The sequence below is a fragment of the Bombina bombina genome, chromosome 11 (genome assembly GCF_027579735.1).
Source record: "Bombina bombina isolate aBomBom1 chromosome 11, aBomBom1.pri, whole genome shotgun sequence".
Lineage (NCBI taxonomy): Eukaryota > Metazoa > Chordata > Amphibia > Anura > Bombinatoridae > Bombina > Bombina bombina.
In genome coordinates, this window is record NC_069509.1 from 37,361,224 (window position 1) to 37,375,664 (window position 14,441).

The 14,441-nt window shown below is 33.5% G+C and overlaps 1 protein-coding gene across 1 annotated transcript in view; it reads left to right on the plus strand.

The window, feature by feature from the left end:
- Positions 1-13,476, plus strand: part of GDPD3 (glycerophosphodiester phosphodiesterase domain containing 3) — a 39,900-nt gene extending 26,424 nt beyond the window's left edge. Inside the window, exons 6-10 of the mRNA XM_053694625.1 lie at positions 8,288-8,377; positions 9,385-9,518; positions 9,902-9,961; positions 11,006-11,057; positions 11,291-13,476. Of these exons, the coding sequence (XP_053550600.1) occupies positions 8,288-8,377; positions 9,385-9,518; positions 9,902-9,961; positions 11,006-11,057; positions 11,291-11,476 (522 nt within the window). The 3' untranslated portion in view covers positions 11,477-13,476. The remainder of the gene's footprint in view (positions 1-8,287; positions 8,378-9,384; positions 9,519-9,901; positions 9,962-11,005; positions 11,058-11,290) is intronic.
- The last annotated feature ends 965 nt before the right edge of the window (positions 13,477-14,441 follow it).

Consider the following 14,441-nt stretch of genomic DNA (forward strand, 5'->3'; position numbering starts at 1 on the left):
GTGAGATATATAATGTATATATAGATAGATAGTGAGATATATAATGCATATATAGATAGATAGTGAGATATATAATGTATATATAGATAGATAGTGAGATATATAATGTATATAGATAGATAGTGAGATATATAATGTATATATAGATAGATAGTGAGATATATAATGTATATATAGATAGATAGTGAGATATATAATGTATATATAGATAGATAGTGAGATATATAATGTATATATAGATAGTGAGATATATAATGTATATATAGATAGATAGTGAGATATATAATGTATATATAGATAGATAGTGAGATATATAATGTATATATAGATAGATAGTGAGATATATAATGTATATATAGATAGTGAGATATATAATGTATATATAGATAGATAGTGAGATATATAATGTATATATAGATAGTGAGATATATAATGTATATATAGATAGATAGTGAGATATATAATGTATATATAGATAGATAGTGAGATATATAATGTATATATAGATAGATAGTGAGATATATAATGTATATATAGATAGATAGTGAGATATATAATGTATATATAGATAGATAGTGACATATATAATGTATATATAGATAGATAGTGAGATATATAATGTATATATAGATAGATAGTGAGATATATAATGTATATATAGATAGATAGTGAGATATATAATGTATATATAGATAGATAGTGAGATATATAATGCATATATAGATAGATAGTGAGATATATAATGTATATATAGATAGTGAGATATATAATGTATATATAGATAGTGACATATATAATGCATATATAGATAGATAGTGAGATATATAATGTATATATAGATAGATAGTGAGATATATAATGCATATATAGATAGATAGTGAGATATATAATGTATATATAGATAGATAGTGAGATATATAATGCATATATAGATAGATAGTGAGATATATAATGTATATATAGATAGATAGTGAGATATATAATGCATATATAGATAGATAGTGAGATATATAATGTATATATAGATAGATAGTGAGATATATAATGTATAGATAGATAGATAGTGAGATATATAATGCATATATAGATAGATAGTGAGATATATAATGTATATATAGATAGATAGTGAGATATATAATGCATATATAGATAGATAGTGAGATATATAATGTATATATAGATAGATAGTGAGATATATAATGCATATATAGATAGATAGTGAGATATATAATGCATATATAGATAGATAGTGAGATATATAATGCATATATAGATAGATAGTGAGATATATAATGTATAGATAGATAGATAGTGAGATATATAATGTATATATAGATAGATAGTGAGATATATAATGTATATATAGATAGTGAGATATATAATGTATAGATAGATAGATAGTGAGATATATAATGTATATATAGATAGATAGTGAGATATATAATGCATATATAGATAGATAGTGAGATATATAATGCATATATAGATAGATAGTGAGATATATAATGTATATATAGATAGATAGTGAGATATATAATGTATATATAGATAGTGAGATATATAATGTATATATAGATAGTGAGATATATAATGTATATATAGATAGATAGTGAGATATATAATGTATATATAGATAGTGAGATATATAATGCATATATAGATAGATAGTGAGATATATAATGTATATATAGATAGTGAGATATATAATGTATATATAGATAGATAGTGAGATATATAATGTATATATAGATAGATAGTGAGATATATAATGTATATATAGATAGTGAGATATATAATGTATATATAGATAGTGAGATATATAATGTATATATAGATAGTGACATATATAATGTATATATAGATAGATAGTGAGATATATAATGTATATATAGATAGTGACATATATAATGTATATATAGATAGTAAGATATATAATGTATATATAGATAGATAGTGAGATATATAATGTATATATAGATAGATAGTGAGATATATAATGTATATATAGATAGATAGTGAGATATATAATGCATATATAGATAGATAGTGAGATATATAATGCATATATAGATAGATAGTGAGATATATAATGTATATATAGATAGATAGATAGTGAGATATATAATGTATATATAGATAGATAGTAAGATATATAATGTATATATAGATAGATAGTGAGATATATAATGTATATATAGATAGATAGTGAGATATATAATGCATATATAGATAGATAGTGAGATATATAATGCATATATAGATAGATAGTGAGATATATAATGCATATATAGATAGATAGTGAGATATATAATGTATATATAGATAGATAGTGAGATATATAATGCATATATAGATAGATAGTGAGATATATAATGTATATATAGATAGATAGTGAGATATATAATGTATAGATAGATAGATAGTGAGATATATAATGTATATATAGATAGATAGTGAGATATATAATGTATATATAGATAGATAGTGAGATATATAATGTATAGATAGATAGATAGTGAGATATATAATGTATATATAGATAGATAGTGAGATATATAATGTATAGATAGATAGATAGTGAGATATATAATGCATATATAGATAGATAGTGAGATATATAATGTATATATAGATAGATAGTGAGATATATAATGCATATATAGATAGATAGTGAGATATATAATGTATATATAGATAGATAGTGAGATATATAATGCATATATAGATAGATAGTGACATATATAATGTATATATAGATAGTGACATATATAATGTATAGATAGATAGTGAGATATATAATGTATATATAGATAGATAGTGAGATATATAATGTATATATAGATAGATAGTGAGATATATAATGCATATATAGATAGATAGTGAGATATATAATGCATATATAGATAGATAGTGAGATATATAATGTATATATAGATAGTGAGATATATAATGTATATATAGATAGTGAGATATATAATGTATATATAGATAGATAGTGAGATATATAATGTATATATAGATAGTGAGATATATAATGTATATATAGATAGTGAGATATATAATGTATATATAGATAGTGAGATATATAATGTATATATAGATAGTGAGATATATAATGCATATATAGATAGATAGTGAGATATATAATGTATATATAGATAGTGAGATATATAATGTATATATAGATAGTGAGATATATAATGTATATATAGATAGTTAGTGAGATATATAATGCATATATAGATAGATAGTGAGATATATAATGTATATATAGATAGATAGTGAGATATATAATGCATATATAGATAGATAGTGAGATATATAATGTATAGATAGATAGTGAGATATATAATGTATATATAGATAGATAGTGAGATATATAATGTATATATAGATAGATAGTGAGATATATAATGCATATATAGATAGATAGTGAGATATATAATGCATATATAGATAGATAGTGAGATATATAATGTATATATAGATAGTGAGATATATAATGTATATATAGATAGATAGTGAGATATATAATGTATATATAGATAGATAGTGAGATATATAATGTATATATAGATAGATAGTGAGATATATAATGCATATATAGATAGATAGTGAGATATATAATGTATAGATAGTGACATATATAATGCATATATAGATAGATAGTGAGATATATAATGCATATATAGATAGATAGTGACATATATAATGCATATATAGATAGATAGTGAGATATATAATGTATATATAGATAGTGAGATATATAATGCATATATAGATAGATAGTGACATATATAATGCATATATAGATAGATAGTGACATATATAATGCATATATAGATAGATAGTGAGATATATAATGTATATATAGATAGTGAGATATATAATGTATATATAGATAGTGAGATATATAATGTATATATAGATAGTGAGATATATAATGTATATATAGATAGTGAGATATATAATGTATATATAGATAGATAGTGAGATATATAATGCATATATAGATAGATAGTGAGATATATAATGCATATATAGATAGTGAGATATATAATGTATATATAGATAGTGAGATATATAATGTATATATAGATAGATAGTGAGATATATAATGTATATATAGATAGTGAGATATATAATGTATATATAGATAGTGAGATATATAATGTATATATAGATAGTGAGATATATAATGTATATATAGATAGTGAGATATATAATGTATATATAGATAGTGAGATATATAATGTATATATAGATAGTGAGATATATAATGTATATATAGATAGTGAGATATATAATGTATATATAGATAGTGAGATATATAATGTATATATAGATAGTGAGATATATAATGTATATATAGATAGTGAGATATATAATGCATATATAGATAGATAGTGAGATATATAATGTATATATAGATAGATAGTGAGATATATAATGTATATATAGATAGTGAGATATATAATGTATATATAGATAGATAGTGACATATATAATGTATATATAGATAGATAGTGAGATATATAATGTATATATAGATAGATAGTGACATATATAATGTATATATAGATAGATAGTGAGATATATAATGTATATATAGATAGATAGTGAGATATATAATGTATATATAGATAGATAGTGAGATATATAATGCATATATAGATAGTGAGATATATAATGTATATATAGATAGATAGTGACATATATAATGTATATATAGATAGATAGTGACATATATAATGTATATATAGATAGTGAGATATATAATGTATATATAGATAGATAGTGACATATATAATGTATATATAGATAGTGAGATATATAATGTATATATAGATAGATAGTGACATATATAATGTATATATAGATAGATACAATAGATAGATACAATAGATAGACTAGATAGAATAGACAGTGAGATGTAGAATAGATAGATAGATACAATAGATAGATAGATAGATAGATAGATGATAGATAAATAGATAGTAAGATAGATAGTGAGATATATAATGTATATATAGATAGATACAATAGATAGATACAATAGATAGATAGATAGATAGATAATGTATATATAGATAGATACAATAGATAGATTAGATAGATTAGATAGATAGATAGATAGATAGATAGTGAGATATATAATGTATAGATAGATAGATAGATAGATAGATACAATAGATAGATAGATAGATAGATAGATACGATAGATAGATACAATAGATAGATAGATAGATAATGTATATATAGATAGATAGATACAATAGATAGATAGTGAGATATATAATGTATATATATATAGATAGATACAATAGATAGATAGATAGATAGATAGATAGTGAGATATATAATGTATATATATTTATATATATATATATATATATATATATATATAGATAGATAGATAGATAGATAGATAGATAGATAGATAGATACAATAGATAAATAGATAGATAGATGATAAACATTAGAACCACAGCCAATGTATTTTGTAGGTTTTTAACAAAATAGCTTGACCCTCATAAGCCATCTCTGCTCATCCTCTACTAAACAATGCCCATTCATTTTGTTACTATAACAGAAGTAATGAAGATGGCATAGCTGTCCACAATCAGAAATGAACAAAATCATTTAATATAGATCTATAGAATATAATGTGGCTATGGAAGAGAGAGGTTGTCTGTCTTTTCTCTCTAAGGGCTATGTTTACTTTTACAGTAGATATCATTTCCACAAATCTTTATTTTGGTAGTAGCCTTTAGTGAACCATTTTGGGAGAAGTTTCTACTTTACATATAAATCTCCTACACAGCCTGTCTACTCTCTGCTCTGCTTTACCATCATTCAAAACAACTCATCTCGGTCTAATCTCTTTTTTCTTGCCTCTAAGTACGTTAATCTATGCTATGTGCTGGTCTACACATTCCTCTCTTTTGGCATGGCTTCCTCTGACCTAGCTTGGTCTATATTTTGTTCCCAGTGGACATAGCTTGTTTTTTTGCTTCCCTCTTTACATGTGTCGGTCTATGCTTTGTTACCTTTCAGTATAACTTACTGTGTTGGACTTCTGTACATGGGTTGGTCTACTATGTTTTTTTTTTACTGAGGCCCAATGAGCCAAAATGATCTCACTCAGGTGAGATGGCCAAAAGGTCTCATCAGTACTGTGAGGACTCTCAAATAATCCCAAAAATTCTGCATGATTTCTTTCTGCCAGCGTTTTTTTTGATTATCAGTCCCTGAGCATGGTTTGGTTTCCTATTCCTTCCCACTGATTTTTTCCCACTTTTATCAGGGGTCAGTCTACACATTCTTCTCTCAAAGCATTGCTTGGACTATAGTTTTTTTCTTTCTTCCCATTGCTTGGTCTACAATTTCTTCCACCTGACCACAGATTGGTGTATGTTTTCTTTTCTTGAGCATAGCTTGGTCTACACTTTATCCTTTCAGCATGGGTTAGTCTACAATGTCTTCACTCTGAACATAGGTTGGTGTACAATATCTAACAACTGAGTATTTGTTGGTCCACACTTTCTTCCCTCTGAGCATAGCTTTGTCTACAATATATTCCCTCTAAGCTTGGGTTGATCTAAATTGTTTCCCATTGAGCAAGAGTTAGTGTGTGAGTTTTCCTCTGAACATGTGTTTTTATGTTTTCAGCCTTTCAGTAAGGGTTATTCTACAATTTCTTCACTCTAAACATTGGTTGGTCTATGCTTTCTTTCCTTTGTGTATGGATTGGCCTACAATATCTTCTGAACATTAGTTGGTCCACATTTTCTCCCCTTTGAGTTTGGCTTGATCTATGTTTTTTTTCCATTTGTGCAAAGGTTAGTTCACAGATTCATCCAGCTAAACATAGGTTTATCTACAATATCTTCCCTCTGTGGGTTGGTCTTTCTTCTTTCTGAGCAAGAGTTGGCCTTTTGCTACCTTCCCTGTTAACATGACTAATTTAATGCTTAGTTTTGTCTGAGCCAGAGCATGGCTTGGTTTATGCATTTGTCTCTATGAACATGATTTGGCCCTTGCTTTTCTCCATCTGTGAGTGAGTTTATCTGTGATTTCTTCCCTTTGGCTTGGTCTATGTTTTCTTCCTCTTGAACATGGTTTTCTCTACATATTATTTCCCCTTAACATGGTTTGGTTTATATTTTATCCTCTCTGATCATGGACCAGTCTTCTTTTTATTCTCTTTCAGAGTAAGGATAGCCTCTCATTATTCTTTACAATTGGCTATAATTCTTATGAGCTATAAAGAGCTATTAGAGCTATAAAGATTTCTTCTATCAAACCAATCCTGGCCAGTAGTCTTCTTATCCCAGCGTTGGGTGGAATTATATTAGAAAAACCTATATGTAGAATAGCACTAGGAACCATTGGCAGGCAAACAGGGACAGAGAGATTCAGTCTCAAAACAGAAGAAATGTCAGGAAGTGACCCAAATGGTCAAAGCAAAGTCAACAAGCTAAGTTCAGACCAGACGGACAGCTGAGGTACAAATTCAGTATCCAAACACAAAGTCAGACAGGGAAGCAGAGGTCTAAAGCCAGCCAGGTAAGGTGAAGCCAAATCGAGTAACAGGAGAGTAGTCAAAAACAGGATACAGGTAAAAAATCAAAGGCACACAAATTACTAGCACACCCATGAGGCAACTATGAGAAAACCCCAGAAGTATTTAAAGGAAAAAGGCGGCAAAAGGTAACGAGTGTCTGACGCAAAAAAGACGCCCGGAAATGACGCAACTCGTCAAAAATATGCTGTCAGCTAGTAACCGCCTCCTAGGAACCGAAATAGAACATGAAAAAATTATGCGGCGCATTAAAAATATGACATAACATAGCAACCGCGTCTAGCAACAGATCCGGATCCTAACAGTTACCTTTTACCTTTACCGTGTCTAATCAGTTAGATAACACTGTAGTTTGTTGTGTCCATACAGCTTCCCTTAAATTAATGTTCACCTCTTACTAAATAAAGGGTTGGGATATCTGAAAGTTGAGGAAAGGGAGAAATAAAGAGATTAGACAAGGCAACAGGATTTATGGAAACCACAGCCATTAGTGTTTTAAAGGGACAGGTAAATTAGGACATAGCAGGGGCTATAAGAGAGGGATTGAGGCATAGTGAAGAAAGATGGACCTGAGAACAGAGGAGAACAGGTTAGTGTTAGGGAGTTGGGTGACGCACATTATATTATTCCTTTTGTGCCCTGTTTTCCCTGCACTGTGCCTTGTACAAGCTGATAAGTTTGCTTTGTTTTGTATCTTCTAAGGTATCAGACTTGGTTAAACGCTACCAGAGAACGAACAGGACCATCTGGGCTAGTATGAGTGACTCAATCATGAGAAAGTGTCGGGCAGAGGTGAGAAGCACATGGCTCAGCCTGTTCCTAGTATCTATATATATATATATATATATATATATATATATAATGTAATTCCTTCTCCCTTGTTCTCCTCTTATTTGCTCCCTCTCATCTTCCTGTAAAGGAACCCTCTCTCTTTGTTCCTCTCTTTCTCTGTTCCTCTCACTCTCTCCTTGTTCCTTTTTCTCTGTGTTCATCTTTCTTTGGTCCTCCCTCTTTCTCTGTTCTTCTCTCTCTTTGGTCCTCCCTCTTTCTCTGTTCTTCTCTCTCTTTGGTCCTCCCTCTCTCTCTGTTCCTCTCTCTTTGGTCCTCCCTCTCTCTCTGTTCCTCTCTCTTTGGTCCTCCCTCTCTCTCTGTTCCTCTCTCTTTGGTCCTCCCTCTCTCTCTGTTCCTCTCTCTTTGGTCCTCCCTCTCTCTCTGTTCCTCTCTCTTTGGTCCTCCCTCTCTCTCTGTTCCTCTCTCTTTGATCCTCCCTCTCTCTCTGTTCCTCTCTCTTTGGTCCTCCCTCTCTCTCTGTTCCTCTCTCTTTGGTCCTCCCTCTCTCTCTGTTCCTCTCTCTTTGGTCCTCCCTCTCTCTGTTCCTCTCTCTTTGGTCCTCCCTCTCTCTGTTCCTCTATCTTTGATCCTCCCTCTCTCTCTGTTCCTCTCTCTTTGGTCCTCCCTCTCTCTCTGTTCCTCTCTCTTTGGTCCTCCCTCTCTCTCTGTTCCTCTCTCTTTGGTCCTCCCTCTCTCTCTGTTCCTCTCTCTTTGGTCCTCCCTCTCTCTGTTCCTCTCTCTTTGGTCCTCCCTCTATCTCTGTTCCTCTCTCTTTATTCCTCCATCTCTTGCTGTTCCTCTCTTTTTTTGCCCCCCCCTTCTCTCTCTCTGTTCTTCTCCCTTTGCCCGCCCCCCCCCCCCCTCTGTCCCTCTATTTTTTTTCTCTCTGTTCCTCTGTCTTTCGTTTCTCTATATCTTTCATGTGGTCTTTAAACCCCTCTCACTTTTCTTGGTTATTTTCTCTCTAGAATGCAGATATGCCATCAATTTTCACCCCACGCCGGGGATTTACTGTACTTCTCCTCTATTACACTGGGCTTCTTCCCTTTGTCTCCCTGCCGGAGTCTGTTGTAGAAACTTACATGCCATCTATAATAAACAGGTCAGTTTTTGTGTTGTCCTTTATAGACAATTCACTCTCTGCTACACCAATCTCTTGCACACTAACCAGTCAATCTGTAATCTCATTACCCTGGGAGCGGTCTCTTATATACATCACTCTCTTTTATTCTTGCTCATTGACAGGGGACAAAGCCAACTGTAATTGTGCCTAGGGCAGCAGGACTTACAGAGGGGAAAATGTTAAGGGATAGTGATATAACATGATACATTCCCACTCCTGTGCTCTCTTCTCCATGTGTCCCTGGCCTCTGGATATTGTTGGCGTTTGATTGGGGGGGGGGGCTGATTTCCCAGTGCCTAGGGCAGCATAACAACTTAATACACCATCATTGTGCACATGATGTTTTTCCTCTCTTATCACAGGACATATTTTCCTAACAACAGACTCATGAGGAATCGGTTCCTGGTTTATCTACAAGAAAAGTGAGTTGCACATGCATATATTTCTTATATATTTATATATATATCATATACTGTGTATCTGTATTATACAAAGTATTTGTTTTTATGATCTAGAACAGTGATGCCCAATGTCCTAACACATGAGGGTGGCACATCAATATTTTAGATACTTTAAGAGCCATTCATAATTTTGGCTATTAAACACACAATAATAACATTTTCTCCAGTATCACAGGACCAGATTTAGGTAAGGTTGCAGGGAATCATCTGTCAATTGTTCTCCCCCTCAGAGGGCTCTTTTGAGTTGTGGCAACATTGTTTGCCCACCCACCAAAAGTGCCTAAAGCGCACGTTTTTCTTCATTTTTTTTCCTAGTGTCACTAATAGTATGGCACACATTTTAGTTCTGTTTCTTGGAGGGCCACAAAAACTAGTGCATAGGGCCAAATGTGTCCCTTATTCAAAAGTTGTCAAGCAATGCAACTAAACAGCGGGGAAATCCAACAGAATGGTGGGCATCTGCATAAACAGAGAATCATAAATTTTAAGATTATACAGACTAGTCTAACTACATCAACAGTTGTGTGGTTGGGTGTTAAAACTGTATCTCAAAAAGAACTTGTATAAATTAGCAGCTGATCCCAAGACAGGAGGACACAAAACTGATGACGACGTCATGACTTAGATGTTTTTAGCTTGATGGTGAGAAGAGAGTGTAATGGCACAAAGGTATGACACTATAATTTTTAGTTGCCAAGCAATACCAGACAAGTAGGTCATGATTTGAAGTTTGACGGCAGAAAAATGCGTAGTAACTTAACCAACTGTTAATAATAGATCTAGTTGATACATAAAATGGTCTTCCAGTAGATACGTGGGGACCAGTACAGTAAGAGAAAGGAAGGATCCCAGAGATTAGCTTTTCAGTTTATCAGAATAAAGAGCAGACTGGAGGAGTCTGTTCTGATTGGTTCTGCTGATGTTTATATTTATGTTATTGTGTTTGCAAAGTGCAATGTGTTCTGTCCAATCACCTTGATCCTAAGACCTGTTCTTGCTTTTCAGGCTCATGATGAACAAGGGACTGTTCCAGCATTTGCAGGATCGAGGAATACAGGTTTGTCATGCAGTGCAGATCTGAGTGCATCATGCAGTGTATGTCTGTGCCTGTGTTCATCATACCCTGTAGATATGTGCCAGTTGTGTGCTCTTCTGCTCACATTTGTCGGACTTTGTTAGTAGTGTGTAGTGCACATCTGCCATACTATGGTCTGCACAGTACAAGCTGTGTATGCATTTCTCTGCACTATGCGTTTTTGCCTTGACCCAAGTCTGCTTCCTCTTCTCTAGGTTTACCTTTGGGTTCTGAACCAGGACAGTGACTACCAACGAGCCATAGAATATGGAGCTACTGGGATCATAACTGATTATCCTTCAAAATTACGACGTTTCCTGCAGCGCTATGATGGTGAGCAGCAAGTGAGAGGGGGTGTGCAGGACATAGAAAGGAATAGGCAACAGAGTGAGAGATACTGATTTGCAAAGGATTGTGGGACTTCTGAACGATCATTATCACTTTGAACTGACAAAGAGACTTTTAAATCCCAGCAAATGTGAAAATCTTAATTCATTTATAGTACAACATAAATCTGGCACCCTCTGAGCCTGTTTGTATAATCTGAAACTAGGCTACCCTTCATTTGATTGGAAAGAAACACAGCACAGTATGTCCAATGATAATACCACAGTCAGGTGGTCACCTTATTTTAAACTCAGGGTGTTTCACCTATCCTGCTAATTCTCATTAAAAGGACATAAACCAACTTGTAAGTGCAAAACCATACTTCTCAGCATATCCAGAAGCCTATGTATGACAGGGAGGATGGAGGCTTAGTCAGGGTAATCCAGGGGAGGATTCACAGCAAATTGGGGCAGTCACATCTTGTTAGTAAACAGACAGGAAATGGTATAAGAGACGGGAAGGGTAGTAGAGAATGGACAGGAAGGGCAGAAGCGGAGAGATGGGAAGGGCAGGGGAGAATAGACAGGAAGGGAAAATGAGAATAAATTATAAGGGGAGAGGAGAAGATGTGGGAAGGGGAAAGGAGAAGGGAAGGAGACAGGTGAAGAGACAGAAAGTGGAAAAGGAATGAGGAAGAAAGAGAAGAAGAGATGGTAGGGGAGAAGAAACGAGACGGTGAGAGGAGAAAACAAGGGGAGAACAAAAAGGAAGAGGTGAAGAGACAGAAAGTAACAAAAGAGATGATACTGGAAGGGAAGAATAGACAGTAGGAGAAGAGAAACTGGAAGGGGAGAGGAGAAGAGATGGGAAGGGAGAGGACGAGGGCAAGAGATGGAAAGGGGAGACGTAGAAGAGACAGGAAGGGAAGAGGAGAGAGAGAGAGGCAAGAATGTAGAGTAGAGGAGAAGAGATGGGAATGGAAAGGACGAGGGCAAGAGATGGAAAGGGGAGACGTAGAAGAGACAGGAAGGGAAGAGGAGAGAGAGAGAGGCAAGAATGTAGAGTAGAGGAGAAGAGATGGGAAGGGGAGAAGTGAAGGGATAATAAGGGGGAAAGAAACAGAAAGGATAGAGGAGAATATATGGTAAAGGAAAGGAAATGGGACAAGAAGAGGAGAAGAGATAGGATGAAGAGAAATGAAGGTTTGGGGAGAAGAAGAGACAGGAAGGGGAGAGGAGAATATATGGGACGGGGGAAGAGATGGGATGGGGAGATGTGAAAGGATGGGAAGAGTAGAAGAAATTGGAAGTAGAGAGTAAAATAGACTGGAAAGGGAGAGGAGAAGAGATGGGAATGGGACAGGAGATTAGAAGAGATCGGAAGAGAAGAGTGAGAAGGAAAAGGAATATGAGTGAAATTGGAAAAGGGGAATGGAAACCTGAGTAAATATAGATGGGGTTAGGAAGAGGGAGAGGAGAGAAAAGGAGGGGAGAGCTGGGAGATGTAGAGAGGGACATGGAGAGGAGAGCGATTAGAAGAGAGGCTGGCATGAGAATGTGAAATGAGGTGCGAATGTGAAAAAGAAACAGATGATGAATTTGGGGCAGTGGGTACAACGGCCCATTACTGCAGAATGTACAATGTTACGAAATCTGGGGAAATGATTTACTAATTATTGCTGTGCTGAGGTTATTTATTTGATCTGTAAGCATTTGTTAATGATTACAGAAACTAATTACAGTTGTGTTCACAGAAACAATGTAACCTGGTAGTAGAAATACCAGATTTGCTCAGTTGCCAACGACGTGTTTTTTTTGCTTAAGGCGAAATTCATACAGCGATACAAGATTTAGGGATGAGAGCAATAACCACAGACAAAAGCCACAATCTGATCAGGGTGGGAGTCTTGTGTTAAGGAGACACAGTAACATAACAATATTAACTAATTATATGAATGATCTACAAAGGCATTTTTATGAAGCCATTTCCATCACTGTATGACTTGTTTGATGCAGTGAGTTGTGAACAGCTACAAGATAGATAGATACATAAAGATTTGGACTTTCTAACTAAATCCAGGTGTCACTGTCTATTTGATGTTCAAGATAGAACCCGTTCTATTTATTTCAAAGGAGCTGACCAACTTGCAACAGTAACAAGGGGCGCTTACATATATTTAACAATTGTACAATTTTTGAGTTGAGATGTTTCCCGGGAGGTTTTTCCCAGGACATAATAGTTTTTATTGAATCTAGGTCAATGCAATTAACCCCACAAAAGTGTTAAACACAGATTAAAAAAATAAAAACTGTACTGTGGCTCTCGAGTAAGATTTTAGCAATGTGTTTAACTAAACTAGGTAGGCTATGGACATTAGCAGGGGTCAAGTCCAACAAAAAAAAGTGTGGGAACTCACCAAGACTTCCACCCCCCTTACAATTAATATTGTTTTATATTTACACACTGTATTTATTTGTATATAATCTACACACTTTGGTTAATGAAAGCATTAATCTTCCTCTGTCACAGAGTCTCACCCAGGTAAGGTGCAATTGTCTTATTCCTGCTGAGGGGAGCTAAATAACCCCAGAGCAAGTCACACAGAAATGTTAACACCATGGGGCCTAATTATCAAGCTCTGAATGGAGCTTGATGCCCCTGTTTCTGTGAGCCTTCGGGCTAGCCGGAAACAGCAGTTATGAAGCAGTGGTCTTAAGACCGCAGCTCCATAACTGGTCCGCTGCCTCTGAGGCTGCGGTCTGCAATCTGCTTGATCCTATACGATTGGGCTGATTGACACCCCCTGCTAGCAGCCGATTGGCCGTGAATCTGCAGGGGGCGGCATTGTGCAGGAACTCATTCCCATGCGTTCCCCTAGTGAATTACAACATTTTACTTTTGCATTACCCTACCATTTTATGTTTAGTGCCTCACTTCAACTCCATTCTGCAAAAGAAATCTGCATAGTTTTGTCATTTTAATGATTTAGAGTTCCTCTTTATTAAACAGCCCAGCTCATACCAGGGTTAAGTAAATAGG